Below are 16,432 nucleotides of genomic sequence, written 5' to 3' on the forward strand. Positions count from 1 at the left end.
ACATTGATTCTACATAAACCTAATGTGCCAGCATCTGAAAGTTCGTTGAACAGCAGAGTGAAACTGAGGTTTGGAAATGGACAGATGGTCCCTTCACCATGCCCCAGGTCCCAGACACAAAAGGTTGATGCAAGCACCACAGTAACGTACTTCAATATGTCAGTAATTATCTAGCTCCATGTAGAAACTTTGTATCCAGCTTGGTAATGGATTAGTTATTCTTCTCCATGTAGACCAAAGGCCTTAAGAAAGTATCAGTGCCATCTTCATGAACACAGCCAGGTCTGTTTTTAATTTCGTTACTGATTGTCTCCATTCCTTTCCTGCTTCCATTAGTTCAAATACTCCACATGCATCCTTACAATGGCATTGGTGAAGTGTGTGTTTTGAGAGGGAATGTTTAAAGAGTTCATCTTCCTTTACCCTTCCATAAGTGATAATACAAATAATTTAATTTTCTTGCAAATCTAACCCTGTCACAACAGCAGAAAGCTTGCAAGTCTTCCTCACATCTTTTGCCCCTACTGCTACCACCCTGCTAGCCTAAAAAAAAAAAACTACCCACATATTCCTCAACAAAAGAAAGGCTGCAAAAATGAGCTCACTTTGGAGCTAATTTCATTTAATTAAATACACATGCATACAATTAAAGAGCCTTTAATATAAGAACAGGGGTTTTTTAAACACTATAGAAAGATGTCTTGACCTCAGCTGAATCTTTTGCTACATATGGAAGGTACACAAAATATAGTTATAAGCCAGCCTACATCAAAATACAAATAGCTGAACTCTGTTGTTGCATCACAGGGTAAAGATGAAAAGATAAGTAACAGGATTTGCTGCAACAGACTTCTGGCAAATGCTGTGTATAAAAGAAAATAGATTACCTCTTCCCCATCAGTTATGGAAAATAACCAGTAACATCCCTTCAGAACTCAAAAAACCCCCACTCTTAGAAGCAGCTCAGATATATTCATGCCCCTGCACAGCCACGCCGGGCTAAGAACAGCCAGTCTCAGGAGGATTTTTCCTTTTTAAAACCCTATGGTCAAATCCTATACAGTGGAAGAAGTCCGGACAGTCGGCGTCCTGTGGAAACCCAAATGCGCGCCACCAGCTGAGGATGTGCCTGCTAACTTTGGTGAAACACTCCTCAGCGCAACAGACCTTTGAAGTCCTCCAGTGCTATTTCAGCATTCATTCCACCCCTCCTCCCTGTACGTATGATTTAGAACTCATTACCGGAGCTTCACTTTGAAGTCTTAACAAGCACTCGAGATCACCCCAAATATGAAAAGGAAAGAATATTTAAAAGATTTTTTTAAAAAGAAGTGCCAACTGTCTAAGGATGAAACAACATTCTCCGGCCAGCTTTCGGGAGGAGCGAGGAATTTCAAGAGGACGTGAACCAGGTCACACCTACCTGCCGCTCCGGCAGCGGCTCCGCTCACACACCGAGGCGCCCCGGGCCGCTCCCGCCTGCCGGCCTGAGGAGACCGAACGGCCGCGGCCCCGGCCTGAGCTGCGCGCCTTTCCCGCCCAGCCGCGGCGCGCGGCCCCTCAGGAGCCCTGTCGGGCGGGGCCACGGGCGCGGAGCGCCGGCGGACGCGGCTGTTCTCGGGCACCGGGACCCGTGCCAGCCCCCTCCGAGCGCCCCCCGAGCCGCACCGCGGCGCCAGGCCCTGGCCGGGCCGCAGTCACTCGGTTTCAGTGCGGTGTTTCCATACCCTGTGTCTTGGAAACTACAGCACCACCCCAAACCGCAGTGAGCCATCACCTGACATTCCACGGACATCAATGGTGCAGGAAAAAGAATCTTTTAGTATAGGAACAGAGCTGCAAACCAAGCTTCCAGGCACACAATCCCCATCTGCAACCTCCCTGAACTCTGTAAAAGGTAGTGCAGCTTTCCCTAGCTGTTCTCACGGCTGGATCCTCAGTCCATCATGGTTACAGTGGCCTTTTTCAACCTTTTGGGAGCCCTCCCCCCTCAACCTGAAGAACAGCTTTTTCAGGAAGAAAATAAAACTATAAAAATCAGCTCTGCTGCAAACCAGGTCGGCCAATTTGTAAATGCACCTACCCTGACAGAGAACAGCCACAGATGCTTTCTTTCAAAGGTGGATCTGAAAATTCCAGATGAAAAAAATATTAACCAGGTTTTGGTATGCAGGTTTTTTTTTGGGTTTTTTTTTTGTTTGTTTTTTTTTTTTTGTCCTCGGGGGGTGTGTGGGGGGGAAAAATCGCTACAAATAAAGGAACTTTAATTGGCAGGTAATACAGAACAGTCAGTGGCAGAACACCTCAGTATTTACAGAACACTGCAGCAGCATCGCTTGGTGGCAACGAGTGCAAGATCCTTATCCTACAGCTGGAAAGTTGCTGAAGTCTGTGACATCCCACTGTAAATGTAGGTGTTATTAAAAATTACAAACTGCCCTGTAATGACTTTGATAACCTCCTGTGCAGCAGCTCCTGTAAAAGAAACAAAGGAAAGGAAAACAAAGAAAAAAAGATAACACAGAAGGTGGTTAGTGCATTACATTTAAAAGCCAGTAAAAGAATCTTATTTAACTAGAACTCACTACACTGGAATTTTTTCAGCAGCACCTGACACAACTCCTAGGGGGGGGAAAAACTGCCTTTCAGTACTTCCCACATTGAAGAGGCTCAGAAAACTGTTACTTCAAAAGTCAGCTTTACATATACACATAGAATTGATCTACTGAGATTATTTATTTGGTTTATTTTGCTGACTTTAAACCCTCGCTGTTTCCACTTCTTCTGTTTATCAAAGGAGGTCACATCTGGAGAAAGCAGAGGGAGGATTTTGTTCTAATGCTATCTTTGACAACAGTCTGTGATTACAACAGTTACAAACTAATTAACAGAGTGGAGATTTGGACTCAAGCATGTACCGCAGCAGGCTGGTTTGTTTGTATGGACCTTAGAAATACCACGGCATTCTTACCTCCCACAAGGGCAGCAATAGCATGTGGCTCAGCAGCTCCATAGCGGCAACTAGACAGCAAAGTAACAGTTAGTATTTTGGGGTCAGTTTTACCAACAACGTGACACTTCAGATAGAATACTTACAACTCTTGAACATAGTCATCTTTCACCACCACAGACAACCCATGTTCTTGCAAGAAACCAGCAAGGCATGATTTTAGTTTTCCAATATCATCTTCTACCTGATAGTTGTAGACACCTAGAAAATAAGTTAACTGGTTCATCACACAATTGCAACACCATATTCCCACTTAATGGGTTTACATGGCAGCATAGTATTTTTCTGGAAAGTTTCTAAGCCAATTAATATATTAATACGAGACTAATAATAACTGAATATTCTGGTGATGTGACTCATGGTAATGACAAATCATTTTGTCATTATGTTCATTGCATATCTGAATTCATAATCCATGCAACCCATTTCAGTAGTATCAATACAGATACATCCTTTAAGTTCCCAAAGACACAAAATTCTCACTTTAATTTTCACAATCTTAATGTTACATTAATATGGAAACAAACCCACAGCTAATAATATATTTATAGTTTATAACTAGTATTATAGTAACTATTGGATGTTTAGATTTCTTTTGATGATGTTAAGTAACTCTGGTATTTACATACCTGGGTACCTGCCATGCTGCTTATAAAATCTATCTACAGCCCGCAGCATCAAGTACAGAACTATTTCACTGTCTGGGTTATCCATATAGGAAACTGAAAACAGCAAGAGAACTGATTAGCTGGTACAGATGAAATGGGGAAAAAAAAAAAAAGAATTTTCTAATTACTTTAATCAAGTATTACTTTAATCAATTACTTTAAATCAAGTATTTCCCATGTGCTTAAACTGTAAAATCTGCAGTAAAAAGAAATTTTAATGAAAAAAACCTGCAGCTAAGAATCTCAGTAAGTCAACTCTCAGATACATGATTTTGACTCCATAGCGTAAGACAAACCATATTGTATGTATTTGACATACTGTTCTGTGAAGATACTCATGTTTCAACTCTGACAGCTGCTATAACATTAAATAGGATAATGCTTAGCTATAATTTTGGGATTTGAAACTCTCGTTTCATATATTTAACTGTAATGACTGTAATTATAAAGGACGTCTTACCTCCCTTAACATACATACAGCTCAGTAATCTTTCTGAACGTTAACTACTACTTAAATCACATTGCATAATAGCAACTTATTCAAGGAGCTTTCACTTTAAATGATAAATATTATAAAATGTATGTAAGCACAAAATGTATACACTCTGCATATTCCTTTTGTCCAAAACATTCAGGGAACATATATATGTTTAATTTAACCTGATAAAAAGTATTTCCAGCTTTTTTAGTATTACTTACTAATTTATGCAGGTTAAAAAAATAAAATACAATATTAAGTAACTAGTTTGCTAGTTCACATGCTGAAAAGATAAGCTGAGAGTGGGCAAGACAATTATTCTCCTATCTTTGGTTAGGTGAAAGCACCTTTCCAGCTCCATCAGAAATGACTGAAGTACAGAAAAGTTTGAAGAAAAATGTTTTATTTATATTATATCAAAAATAAAGTCTTTCAAAATCAAATTGAATTCAACACTCTAGACTTAAAACCCCATACTTCTAGTTGATGCCAAATTCCAAAACTGCATGATGAAATAGAATGTTTTAATATACAATTCTTTTGGATCACAAAAGCATTTCAAGTTGAAAATTCAATTAAAAGTATGCACCAAAAAGGCGTACTTACTGATTTTATCCTTGTTAAACGTGTTTAAGCCGTATTCTTCAGACAGAGATCTACATCGCACTACCCGGAGGAAAGCAGCATTGCTGCCTAAGCAGAGTGCGGAAAGGAGAATGTCACCCTCTTGAAAGCATCACCAGTTACTAACTCTTTTTAAGTCTGTATCTCTGATGTGCTAAACATGAAAGACAAACTCATGATAACTCTATTTAACGCTTTTCTGTTTCTTCCAGTAGCTTGCAGTAATAAAATCTATTAAGCTACATTTAGGTCTACAATCACAAATATTGTAGTGAAATACATTGTGCTTATTTACTTCTAGAATCTACACATCTGCCGCATAAATGTAACAGCTCATGTGTGTAGCTCTTCTACAGCAATTCATCAACCACTTCCGCAACTTCATGTTTTCCTCTCCCATGCTGCAACTGAACATGGGTTCTTTTAATCTCCTGAAATACCTACTGCTGCCTCACATACTCTCAATTAACATTCTAATAGCACAGCTATGAGCAGGAAAAGGCTCTTCTCCAGTGTCATGGCTATGAAACAACCCAAAGTGCAGCTACTACCTACCACTCAAAAAAGACAAACTGATTGGTTCTCAATCCCCCCAGCAAATGATCTATGAACGCAGGGGCAGCATGCTCTTGGCTATAGGCTTATAGGGAAGTTTTCCAGTTGCAAGGAGACTTAGCAAGGCTGCACTGTGGACACGTATACACGTCTGGAACAGACATAACCTAAAATGCCACCATCAGTACTACTCCCTGCATCACTGTTTTACCTTTTCAGACTACCAGTTTACAAAGCCCACACTCCGAAGTCAGTATCACAGAATGGGCAAAAGTGACTAGGTACTAATCACAGAAAGTAGAGGACACCTGCTACCTGTTGTTTGGACCTGAAAAACTATCATTAAAAGCCAACCTTTATAGACTCACTACTGAGAAGTGCTGAACACTTGCTACTTCCATTGGAGATGACGGATGCAAGTGCTAAGCACTTACTTGAAAAATTCAAATATTGAATTACTGATTAATAACTACATTATAATTCAAATTTTGTTAATTAATTTTATCATTTGCATAAACACAGCAACAGAATCCCAAGTATACTCACAAAGCAATTTTAATTCTCTCTCTGAAATGGACTCGGGTGCCTAAAAGAGACCATATACTCAATTCCAGTACATACAATGACCACATGTCAGAGAATTCATATTTTCAAAGTTATTAATATATTCATTGTGAAGTAACTAATTCTTGTAAAAAAAAGAGACTTTTTAAATTGTAAATAATATATCACTGTATGCCTTTTACATGACCAAACCAAAAATGGTAAAACAGACCACAAATACTAAATTTCATTACAACTTACTTAAGCCTTTTAAAGAGAATGAGGTAATTAAGCCTTCTCATATCCGTCGCCTGTGACTTATGTCTGTATAGAATGTCAGGAAAAAAATATTTGTAACCTGTATGAACAGCCACACATTTGTAATTACCTTGCCTAGGGACTGTAGCAATTTAGCAGCATGGTTACCCACAGCAGCAATATCCTTCTTTGCTTTTTCACGGTACCTGTTAATAATAAAGAAGCCTTACTAATTCAACAGCACAATTGCACAGACAATAAATGTAAGTCTTCTGCACGATACTGCTTCATTTTAAAGATTAAAAAAAAAAGGAGGAAGAACCTGCCAAGAAAATGTGGTAATACTGTAAGAAAGTCTTTTGGGCCCAATTATTTGCATCATGTCCAGGATGCACAGGAATCCTAAGTTCATGTTGAGGATACCTGTGTTCAAAGATGACCTTCTAAAATCTTGATCCACACTGATGCTGTTTAGAATTTGCAGTTAATGTTCCTCCACAAAGTTTTTGCCCTTCCTGATGTACCAAGCAGTCCCTTGAAAGGGCATTTATTAGTATTTAGAATTAAGTATCGAGGAAAATAGAATTTCTGCAACCAGGTAAACATACACACTGAAGACAAAAAACAAAGGCTGTGTTTAAGCAACAGTTTGCTTTGGACAGCAGTAGCTGTGCTATGGGATCTACTACCTATAGCAAGGTTTTTACTAGACCTGTAATTAAGGGAATTGGTCACTTACTGCCAACCTTAGGAAACAGGATACACTGAAGGCTTTTGCCCTGGTTCCAAACAGCAGACAATCTACACCGGGAGCATAGTTCCAGGCTGCCATGCTTCCCACACCCCTCCTCACCTCAGGCCCACATACACTCTTTTTTTGTTATTTTAAACACAGGAATTCACACACTTTGTGAGGTCTGAAGTCATCACCATCTACTATCATTAGTAACTGTTAAAGAGAAAACGGTATACTTACACATTTTGCAATTCAATAAATTTGTTGGAGTCTGCTATCATATCAGGTATAGTGCCCCGGACAGGCAAGCTTCCTTGCCCCTCATTTGCCACAAATTCCTTTACAGCTCGAGCCAATATCCAGAAGGAAGGTGACTGCAAATACACAAGAGGCAATCATGTACACAGATGTTACTTATGATGCTTTGTCTACACTTAAGTCTTACCCTTTACCCTTAACTACTCATTACCTGCTCTGTGAGTTTTACACAGCAATCATCATTAAAAATCTCTTCAATGCCTTTTGGAATCTGTGAATAATTAAAAATAAAAAAAAAAAAAAAAAAAAAGGTTGTATGTACTTGACTTCTGATTTCTTGAATTATCTCAACACTTTACATAGGTGAACCAACTCTAAATGACCTCAGTTTCATACCAAAATCTCCTCTGAATCTTACATAATCCCTGCTTCTCAGACATATTTCAAATAGTAGCACTGACTGAGCTACTACTTCAAGATTACTTAAAAACAATGAAAACTTCACTTCTAATATTTCTAAGCTTGATCAGTTTAGGAAAGGAATTTCATAATGTTTCGTCAAGAGGAAGGTACTGAGCTTGCCAAGTCAGAAGTCCCTTAAAGCCCTTCATTTCTACACAGAGTAAATACTATAGCAACCAGCTTCAATATAGCACAATTTCAACAAATGCTTTCTGAGTCTCTTTCCTAGCCACGTATTTACATCAGACACCACCCACAACAGTGACTGGTAATTCTTCATAATTGTACCAAGCACTTCACAGATCTTCTTTTAAGGAGTAAACTGTAAAAGTCTACAACAGGAACACACTACTAATGGACTCTGGTTATTGATTCATTCTATACTTGGATTCAAGTCTTTAGGAAGGAAATGTAACTTTTTTGCATGAGCAAGGAAATGGAAGAATTTCCATAAGCTACAGTGCCACCTAGTCTAGAGCTGGTTTATTCAATTTTTAAAATTGCACTAATCCTGTTTTACTTAAATATAAATGTAAATACATATAGGACAAATGGAATTCCTGCCCTATATGTGCATAGTATGTCCTGAAAAAAACCCAAAGCAGTTAGATTTTATCGTATGTTTGTTACCTCTGTAGTATTTAATGCTGTGTTCACATTTTTTATAGCTTCTTCAAAGTTTTCCTCATCTTCTGGGGCCCCATTTTCATTCTTTAAGATACCTTTTTGAAAAAAAAAAAAAGAATTAAAAATACACAATCCCCTGACTTACATCTCATTTAGGTCTTACCAACAGAGCAGACTGGCTTTGAATGTATTTGTGGCATAAGAGCTAATCAGCAAAAAATTGAATTACCAATAAGATGTACTGATAAAACTAACTACATGTACATTCTGCATATGATTAATCTTCCTGTGATGTTAAGTAGAGGTTACTTACCCCCAAAATACCAGTTTGTGTGAGAAAAAGCTTAATAATCCCTAAATTAGCACAGATGGTGGTAAAGAGGCAATTCAAGTCTCCTTCCCATCCCCACTCGTGTTTTGTTGGGGTTTTTTGCTCAAATTTGGCAAACACGAAACCACACAGCAAGCCAGACCAAGAAATGGCCTCAACTTAAAACCTAATCTAACCAGAGGTAATTAGTACAGCTCAGATGAGTTCCCTAGCCCAATCTGGGGATAAGGATGACAGAATCACTCAGCAATTTGCACACGGGCCAGCATTAAGCGAGGAAATACAGAAATTTCAGTTCATGTTTTTATTCTACAGCCATTTAAAGATAATGTATTTCTAGATCTTAAAAATGCCTCATTACTTTTAGCACTGACAAAAGGTATTAGATTGAAGCATCTCCAAAAATTAGGTCTGTTCACATAGCGGTTACAGACTATTTCAGTAGCTACATCATCTTTCTCTCTCTCTCTGAACTGGTCATTTTGAGATGCAATGATCACCATGTCTTGTTGGGTCAACTGACCAACCATCTACTTGCAGTTGTTAACAAGTCTAGTGTCAAAAGCCACTTGCCTTCCTCTCTATCACATTTTCCATGTTGAACTTCAACATTTTCCACAAGATTTGCTCTTAAGGCCTTTCCACCCAAATCAAAATGTACTCTTGATCTTAAACAGCAAGCAGTATGAAACACTGCCAAACTGCATTTATAAGCAAGTCTGAGATCTTAAGATCCACCTGTATGAAACATTCATTTAGCAGATGAGTCATACTGCATACGCCAGTGAAATTTTCATAAATTAACCCTGACAGAACTTCTGATTATTTTCCACATGCTGCCTTACACGCTTCTGCCAGTATAAGTGACTCCTGGGACATATATTTACCTTGACGAATCAGTTGTCTGAAGGCTTCTTTTTCTTTGTAACTCTTAGGAAACTGCTCATTCTTCTAAATTAAAGAAAAAGAAAACCACACTAAAAAGATACTGTCTTTAAAACATCTACTTCTGGCTTCATGAGTGTCCAGACTGATGAACTCTAGGAGTCTGTCACTGTTCACATACATTCACTTGTGTCTCAATTAGTAGGGTTTTTTTAACTGATTCCACCTTGCCTTCTGTATTTGTGACACATTGCCAAAACAACCACTTAGTTTAGAAAAGACATATCTAAAGTAATAACAATAATAATGATAAGCCTGATGACTTATCCAATTTTGCAATATACCTCATTGAGCCATTTTGTTAGATACTTGGCTACAATCACAATCCATGGAGTGTGGCTATGGTCCTGTAATCAAACAGCAGAGAAATCTTTGTCAAGGTGAGAAAAGATAAAAACAAGAAACAAATTAAAAGCCTATTTTAAATGTAAACTAACATCCCTTCCACTATTCTAAAGACACATGTTCCAGATTTGATTCAGAAATAATGTTCTCTATTATAAAACAAATTATCAAATTACTATTCCTTTACTTAAAATAAGGGTGTCTGAGCCAAGCTCTCCAGTCCTTTTTTTTTGAGTGGAACTTATGCTGTGCACAAATACCTACACTGCAGAGTTCTGCAGCAGTAGGTAACCATAAAAATTAAAAGAAGAAAAAAAAAAAGAAAAAAAAAGGGGGATGGGAGGTTTAGGGGGAATCTATCTAATGAAAAATCAAGTTGTTCCAAGAACATTCCTTACTTCCCAAGACCCCCATTTGCTTAAGATTTAAATGCAGACTGTAACATTTCAGGCACAGGCCAAAAATAGTACTTCACAAGTGATTCTACAGTTGCCTCTGTTCAGGCACCAAAAAAAGTCATCTGCCAAGAGTCATTTTCACAGAATCCCTGTTCTATGTCTTCATCTGTCTTCGAGAACATAGTGCAAACCACATACCAACCTTTCTGTCCATATTATCCAAGTCATAAGACTGAATGTGTTCTCTCAGTTCTGGAAATTGTTTGTCCAGCCTCAGATCTTCTAACTTATTATCAGGATGAGATTCCACAACTGTGAAAAAAACCATTACACAACGCGTTTCAGTTTTATGTTCGGCTCCAGAACAGAGCTATACATCAAATACAGTTCATTGCCTGCTCGTTCAACTGCTTGATTCTCAATATAAGTGTTTTGTGTAAGTTACATTTAATGTCAGGATAATCTTTAATTTTAATATTTGTTGCAGTCTGTAATTTCTATACATTTCTCAAAGAATGCTCCTGGTGATGAACTGCAAGCTACGTAAAACTTAAAAAATACTTAAAAATACTTAAAAAACAATCAAAGGGACATTACATATTGAAGCTTTAAACCTTTTAGAAAAGTCTTTATCCCAAAAAACCCTCTAACCTGTATGTTCTTTAATAATGACTCTCATATAACCAACCAGCCCATAAGTCCTGCAGACCAGCAGAGGAATGTTAGAATTCCAGAGAAGTTCAGCCAAGCGCAACAACGTACTGTAAGGAAAAACATTTTTTGGTTTGAGGTTTTTTTCAGATGTACAAGAGGACAATTACCTATAAAGTTAACTCTTACACAGGTTACTTAAAGAGAAGTCTCCTCAGAGAACTCTAACATTATTATGACTCTAAACACATATAAGGTAATTTTATATGTGAATTTACTAGGTTAGGAATATGCTTATCCATTAGCTTACTCGTATTTCAGTCCATCCACCAAAATGCTCCAAACATCTAACTAAAAACTTAAATGAATTGTGAAAGAAACAGAAGAATTAGATCTGTGTGTTGCACAATGGTAAGTTCTAGCAGAGGCAGTTCCTATCAGAGGTTTCCAAATAGGACATAAAAAATACTCTATTCACAAGGGAATCACCTCTTCAGAAAGGCAAGTTGGCTCTTCATAAGAGAGAGTATCTCCAACTCCTCTCTAAGTAGAGGGAAGGAGAACCAGAATCAGAGACATCTTTCATTTCAGAGGAGTACCTGACATAGAAAAATACACCTGGAAACATCACCTAGTAGTCAGGCATGGATTTGAAAAAGATTTTAAACTACATACTAACATATAAAAAAGTCTATAGGAAAAGGCCATAATTTATTGCAACATTCCTTCACAATGGCACAGTTCTGTTTTGCATCAGTTTCCCTGCAAGAATATGCCTGCAGTTAACACCTGCTTTTACAACTGAAGGAAAACAAACATACCTTTCTGGGAGTTGTGTTGCAACCACCAAGTTAAAACGATTGAAAAAGGAAGGGTTATTGTCTAGAAGTACTTCTGGACTCTACAGAGTAGGGAAAAAAATATGCCAGGAAACACTGTGAAAATTTCTGAATACACAGCAAGTCTGTTCAACACTGAATATAAAGCGTTAAGTTAAAGTTATAAAATTACGATGAAGTTACAAAATAATGTTTAAAATACATAAATTGACTTTTTGCAAATAAATTAAGATGTTCTTCCTCAAATGTTTTTATCATAAAGCTACTTAAATTGCATTGTTACAAAGACAACACACAGCTATTATTTCATATTTTTATCACATTGTGTAACAAGAAACATATAACTAATTTAGGAAAACAAACCTCTTCGACATAGTTTCCAGAAACATCATTATTCAATTCTTGCAAGAGGTCAGTGGCACTCTGGGCACGATTCTGTTTCAGAACAATAAAAACAGTGTTTAGCCTCTTGAAATGTAATTTATCCAGTACATCAGTAATACATGTTACATGCTAAAAAAAAACAAAACTAAAAAAACCCCAAAAATGTGCCTCTTGTACCCTGCGACTTTCGTGATTTTTTTCCCCATTCTCTATTCTTAGCTTTACTCCTTCAACCACAATGCTCTTCTGCCTTATCCTTACAAAGATTTTCTTAACCATACCCTGTTCATTTTTTCCATTCAGTCTAGCCAAAATTAAGCTTATCTTTTCACTTATAAGCAATTAAAAGGGAAGCATGGGGAATTATGTCAAAGAACAAACAGACTTTAACCTACACATACATGTTTCTAGCATTACTCATAATACTACATTTGAGTACTCAATACTTCCATGCTTTTCATACACCTGAAGTGACATTATCTCCTTACCTTTCCAATATGGGTTTTTTGTAGAAAGAAACTGAAAAGGACACAAGAAAAAGGGTTATATGTGAATTTTTATTCTGCAGAACAACTTTAAAGCTACATTTTGTAGTGCAGAACATGTTGTTGACTCTCACACACAAGAAACCAAGTTGTCCCTTAAATCTTCTTTTCTGCTCCCCACCACTGTTATATTTTCCTAAGAAAAGTTACTTAAGAAAACTTTTCCGTACCCAAGCCACAAATTTGGAAAATAAGACCTGCCAAACTCCTCTGGAAGCCAGGATCATCCTGCAGACTTATTAGTACTAATTTTTTCATGCTATGGAATACGCTTCCCCCTCATATACCTACAAAAATACCTGTACTTACAGGGGTCATCTACCTGAGCCATAAGAGAAAGTGATCTAGACTTAGTAAACAAATTATTTTTATAGGATGTCTAAAGAGTTTCTCATCCTTTCCCCTGCTGCACACACTCTTTCAAAGCTATGAAAGCCAATAAATGGCTTTCAGTCACAGTTTCACAATGGTAAACTAATGAAAAGTAAATTATCTTCATCACCAAAATTAAAGAGAATACATTTACCCATGCTGAAACACAAGTAAATCTTGCACTGTCATGTCTCAAGACTGCAGCAAACAAGTTTTTTAAAAATATTTTTATATTGAGAGAAGCAAATAGACCTGTGAGATAGAAAAACAGCAACTAAAAAAAAATGTCAAATTTAGCAGCCAATACCAAAGTGATCGTGCATGCTTTGTATGTCACCAACATCCAAAACCACAAAAAACTTGGAGAAACATATAGAGGCTTTTAAAATAATTTTATAGAATTAACATTATAGAGATGGAACTACTTATGAAACTCTGTTACTTCTCTATTTGTAAAAGAAATCACTAACAAACCTACTTATTTCCAACATCTTCTCCAGAGACCCGATTCCCATCGACAATTGTAAAAGAACCAATACCTTGTGGAAAAAAAAATTACCATTAATAACTAGGCATTATGAAGCTACTAGATGCATTACAAAGAAAATACAAAAGAGCTATCTACTTACCTGGTAGCACCAAGTTTTTGAGTATTTCAGTTCCTGTTGCTGTTGCATTTATCACACAAACATGGGCAGATTCTAATGCTTCTTGTCCGTGGTCACCCCACAGCCTATATTGGGATGGAAACCAAAACATGATGAAATGATTTCATTTCAGGTTGTAAAGCCAACATAAAGAAATAAATATAAAAGTCAACAGTCGCCAATGGAGGCTAGCATACTACTTTCCATTCACTGATGAGAGAAGCTAAATAGCAGTAACCAGAATAAGCTTTCCTTAAGAAAACACACTGTGGCAAACTTGAAGCTTTCTAAAAAGCAACCCAATGCTCCTGTCATTTCATTTCCCCACTCTTACACCCCGTGAACACTCACACCTTTTTCTGTCATAACATTTAACTGCTTAAAAACCAGCATGAGCCAAAACACCCCTTACACAAATTGTGTCATGGAAACTGAATGTTCTCTTTTTCGTAAGTTTTACTAGAAATAATTTTTGTTTTCATATAATTTGTATTATGAGACACTGCACAGCACAAGCAGATGTAAATCAGTCTCGATGAGTTTGGCAATGTGTTGAAGACACCTATAAAACAATATTCAGCCTGGAATCAGGACTTGACAGTACTCGGTCACAACGCCCCACTGATTTCACAGGGGCAGTAACTTTTGTCTCTTCAGCTGCACAAAAGGTTACTGAAGGTGCAGAAAAGCATAACCACTACCACGACTTTCAGATGCATACCAGCCTGCGAGAATTAACCCATGCCACACTCGGCACACCGCTCTCACCACTATAGCCCTTCTCCCGTTTAGCCTCTTTTCTGCCTTTCTCCCCTCTGCCGGCGCACACATTCGCACAGTCGAAAGCGGCCGGCCCGGAGCAGCCCGCCCGGTCCGGACACAGCCCCCGGCGCGGGGGGCTCAGCGGGTGGCGAGCGGCCCTGCCCACGAAGCGCAGCGCGGCACCTCTCCTCGCGAGCGGCCCCGGGGGAGGCCCGTGCTAGAACCAGCAACCAGAGCCGGCAGCAGCGGCCCGGCCTGCGGCGAGAGGCAGGACCAGCCACCACAGCAGCCCGCTGGCCGCCCGGCAGTGACGGCGGCAGCCCCGCGGAGCCCGGGCACACCCCAGCAGCTCGGGGCCCGCGGCGCTACCTCAGCTGCCGGTCGTATCGCTGCTCTTTCATGCTGGCCCTGCCCGGCTCCGCCATTGCTACACGCTCCCCGCCGTGCGCGCTGCGCATGCGCTACGGAGAGGGCGCATGCGCGGGGGCCCCGTGGCGCTGGGGTGAGGTGTCCCCGCGTGTCCCGGCGGGTCTGCGATGCGGAGCGTGGTGCTGCCGCGGAGCTGGCGCCGGCAGGGGCGGGGCGGGGCGGGTGCTGCCGCCACCGTCGTCTTGCTGGAGCGTGAGGCGGCGGCTTGGAAGGCGGTAGAAAGCCCCTGTGCTGGGCAGGCGGACCCGGGCGGCTGCGGGATGCCGTGCCCTGCGGAAAGGTGCTGCTGAAAGTGTGTGCCGTTCCCACCGTCCGCGTTCAGGTGGCATTTCGGTTCAGCTCCCTGCACGCTTTATGGTGCGGAGGTTTGAAGCATTTCGCGGAAGCTCTGCAGATGCCTGAGCTCAGATACATCAGCTTAGATGTGTGTTGCAGGTGGTGTGTGCTGGTAGAATTCTTTTTAGTATTGAGACAGTATAATTTGAAATCTGCATCTTTCTGTTATGAAAAGCTTCCCATACAGGATCAGTACATGTTGGACTATCAAAGTGTGCAAAAAAAGAGAAAAAAAAAAAAAAAGTCTTTAAAAACCGCAACGAATGTCTCTGGCACAAAGTTTCAACAGCAGAAGAGAAGTACGTTCGTGGTTCCAGCCTGTGAAAGCCTGTTCAGTCATCCTTTTAATCTGCTTCTCTTCAGTATAAATTTGATTTGCTATTTATCTGCTGGAATGAAGGAAAAAACAGTGCAATTCAGTGTTTTATACCTTGCAGATGACGTTGTAATAAAAAAGAGCGCTTCCTCTTCTGCTTTCCCATACACGGTATCTTCTCCAAAGTTCCTTTTTCTCATAGTAAATCCTTCTGTTGAAAATTCAGTCGTTGTTGCAATATATGTGGGAATGTTCTCTTTACCTAAATCAAAAGTTGTCTTGTTGGGTTCTCACTATCTGCTGCGATTATACAGTTTCAAATGGATAAGCCATAAATCACAAGAATTAGTATTTCAGAGCTAGTTCCAAAATATAGTCCCCATTTCTGGTGTTTTCGTGTTTGCAAAGAAAAATAAGAATATAAAATGGAGATTTCTATCATCAATCACCAAGTGTAGGCAGTCACTTTTTAAATACTAAAACAGTTATAAAAAAATCTGTAACGATTCTGCTTTTTCTGTTCTGCGTTGGCAGTTCACCCTCCTGTTTGTATTTACCTTGCGAAGTATTTTTTGTGCAGTTTGTGGGTTCGTTATAAATTATTTTAACACAAACATAAAGAACAGATGTCACCTTAGTGTAACTCCCTGTTGGAAACTGCCAGCACTCGTAACAGCAATGTAAGGAGAGAGACGAGCTGCCTGGATAAACAAGATACTCTTTCAAGAACCCGAGGTGTAGGCAAGCTCTGGAGTGATGAATGTTTTAACATTTAATCTGCTCCTACCTACTGTACTTCAAAGGCTCCAGAGTGAGCAGCCTGGTGGTACTGATGGTATTTCTGCCATATTTTTGTTAATAGGCAATGACACATCAGACACACTCATATGCGTTAAAGAAGGCACAAGACACT

The 16,432-nt window shown here is 39.3% G+C and overlaps 1 protein-coding gene across 1 annotated transcript; it reads right to left on the minus strand.

The window, feature by feature from the left end:
* Positions 1-641: 641 nt before the first annotated feature.
* NAE1 (NEDD8 activating enzyme E1 subunit 1) lies at positions 642-14,918 on the minus strand. Its single transcript, XM_030469840.1, has 20 exons — positions 14,808-14,918; positions 13,659-13,762; positions 13,508-13,568; positions 12,601-12,631; positions 12,092-12,163; positions 11,711-11,790; positions 10,890-10,999; positions 10,441-10,550; positions 9,780-9,842; positions 9,438-9,501; positions 8,223-8,314; positions 7,342-7,401; positions 7,113-7,246; positions 6,267-6,342; positions 5,882-5,921; positions 4,763-4,849; positions 3,640-3,732; positions 3,097-3,211; positions 2,972-3,021; positions 642-2,475 (listed from the first exon to the last, which is right to left on the minus strand). The coding sequence occupies exons 1-20, from the start codon at positions 14,894-14,896 to the stop codon at positions 2,366-2,368; spliced, it is 1,641 nt and encodes a 546-aa protein (XP_030325700.1). The 5' UTR covers positions 14,897-14,918; the 3' UTR covers positions 642-2,365.
* Positions 14,919-16,432: the final 1,514 nt, after the last annotated feature.

This window comes from Strigops habroptila, chromosome Z (genome assembly GCF_004027225.2).
Source record: "Strigops habroptila isolate Jane chromosome Z, bStrHab1.2.pri, whole genome shotgun sequence".
In the NCBI taxonomy this organism is placed as follows: domain Eukaryota; kingdom Metazoa; phylum Chordata; class Aves; order Psittaciformes; family Psittacidae; genus Strigops; species Strigops habroptila.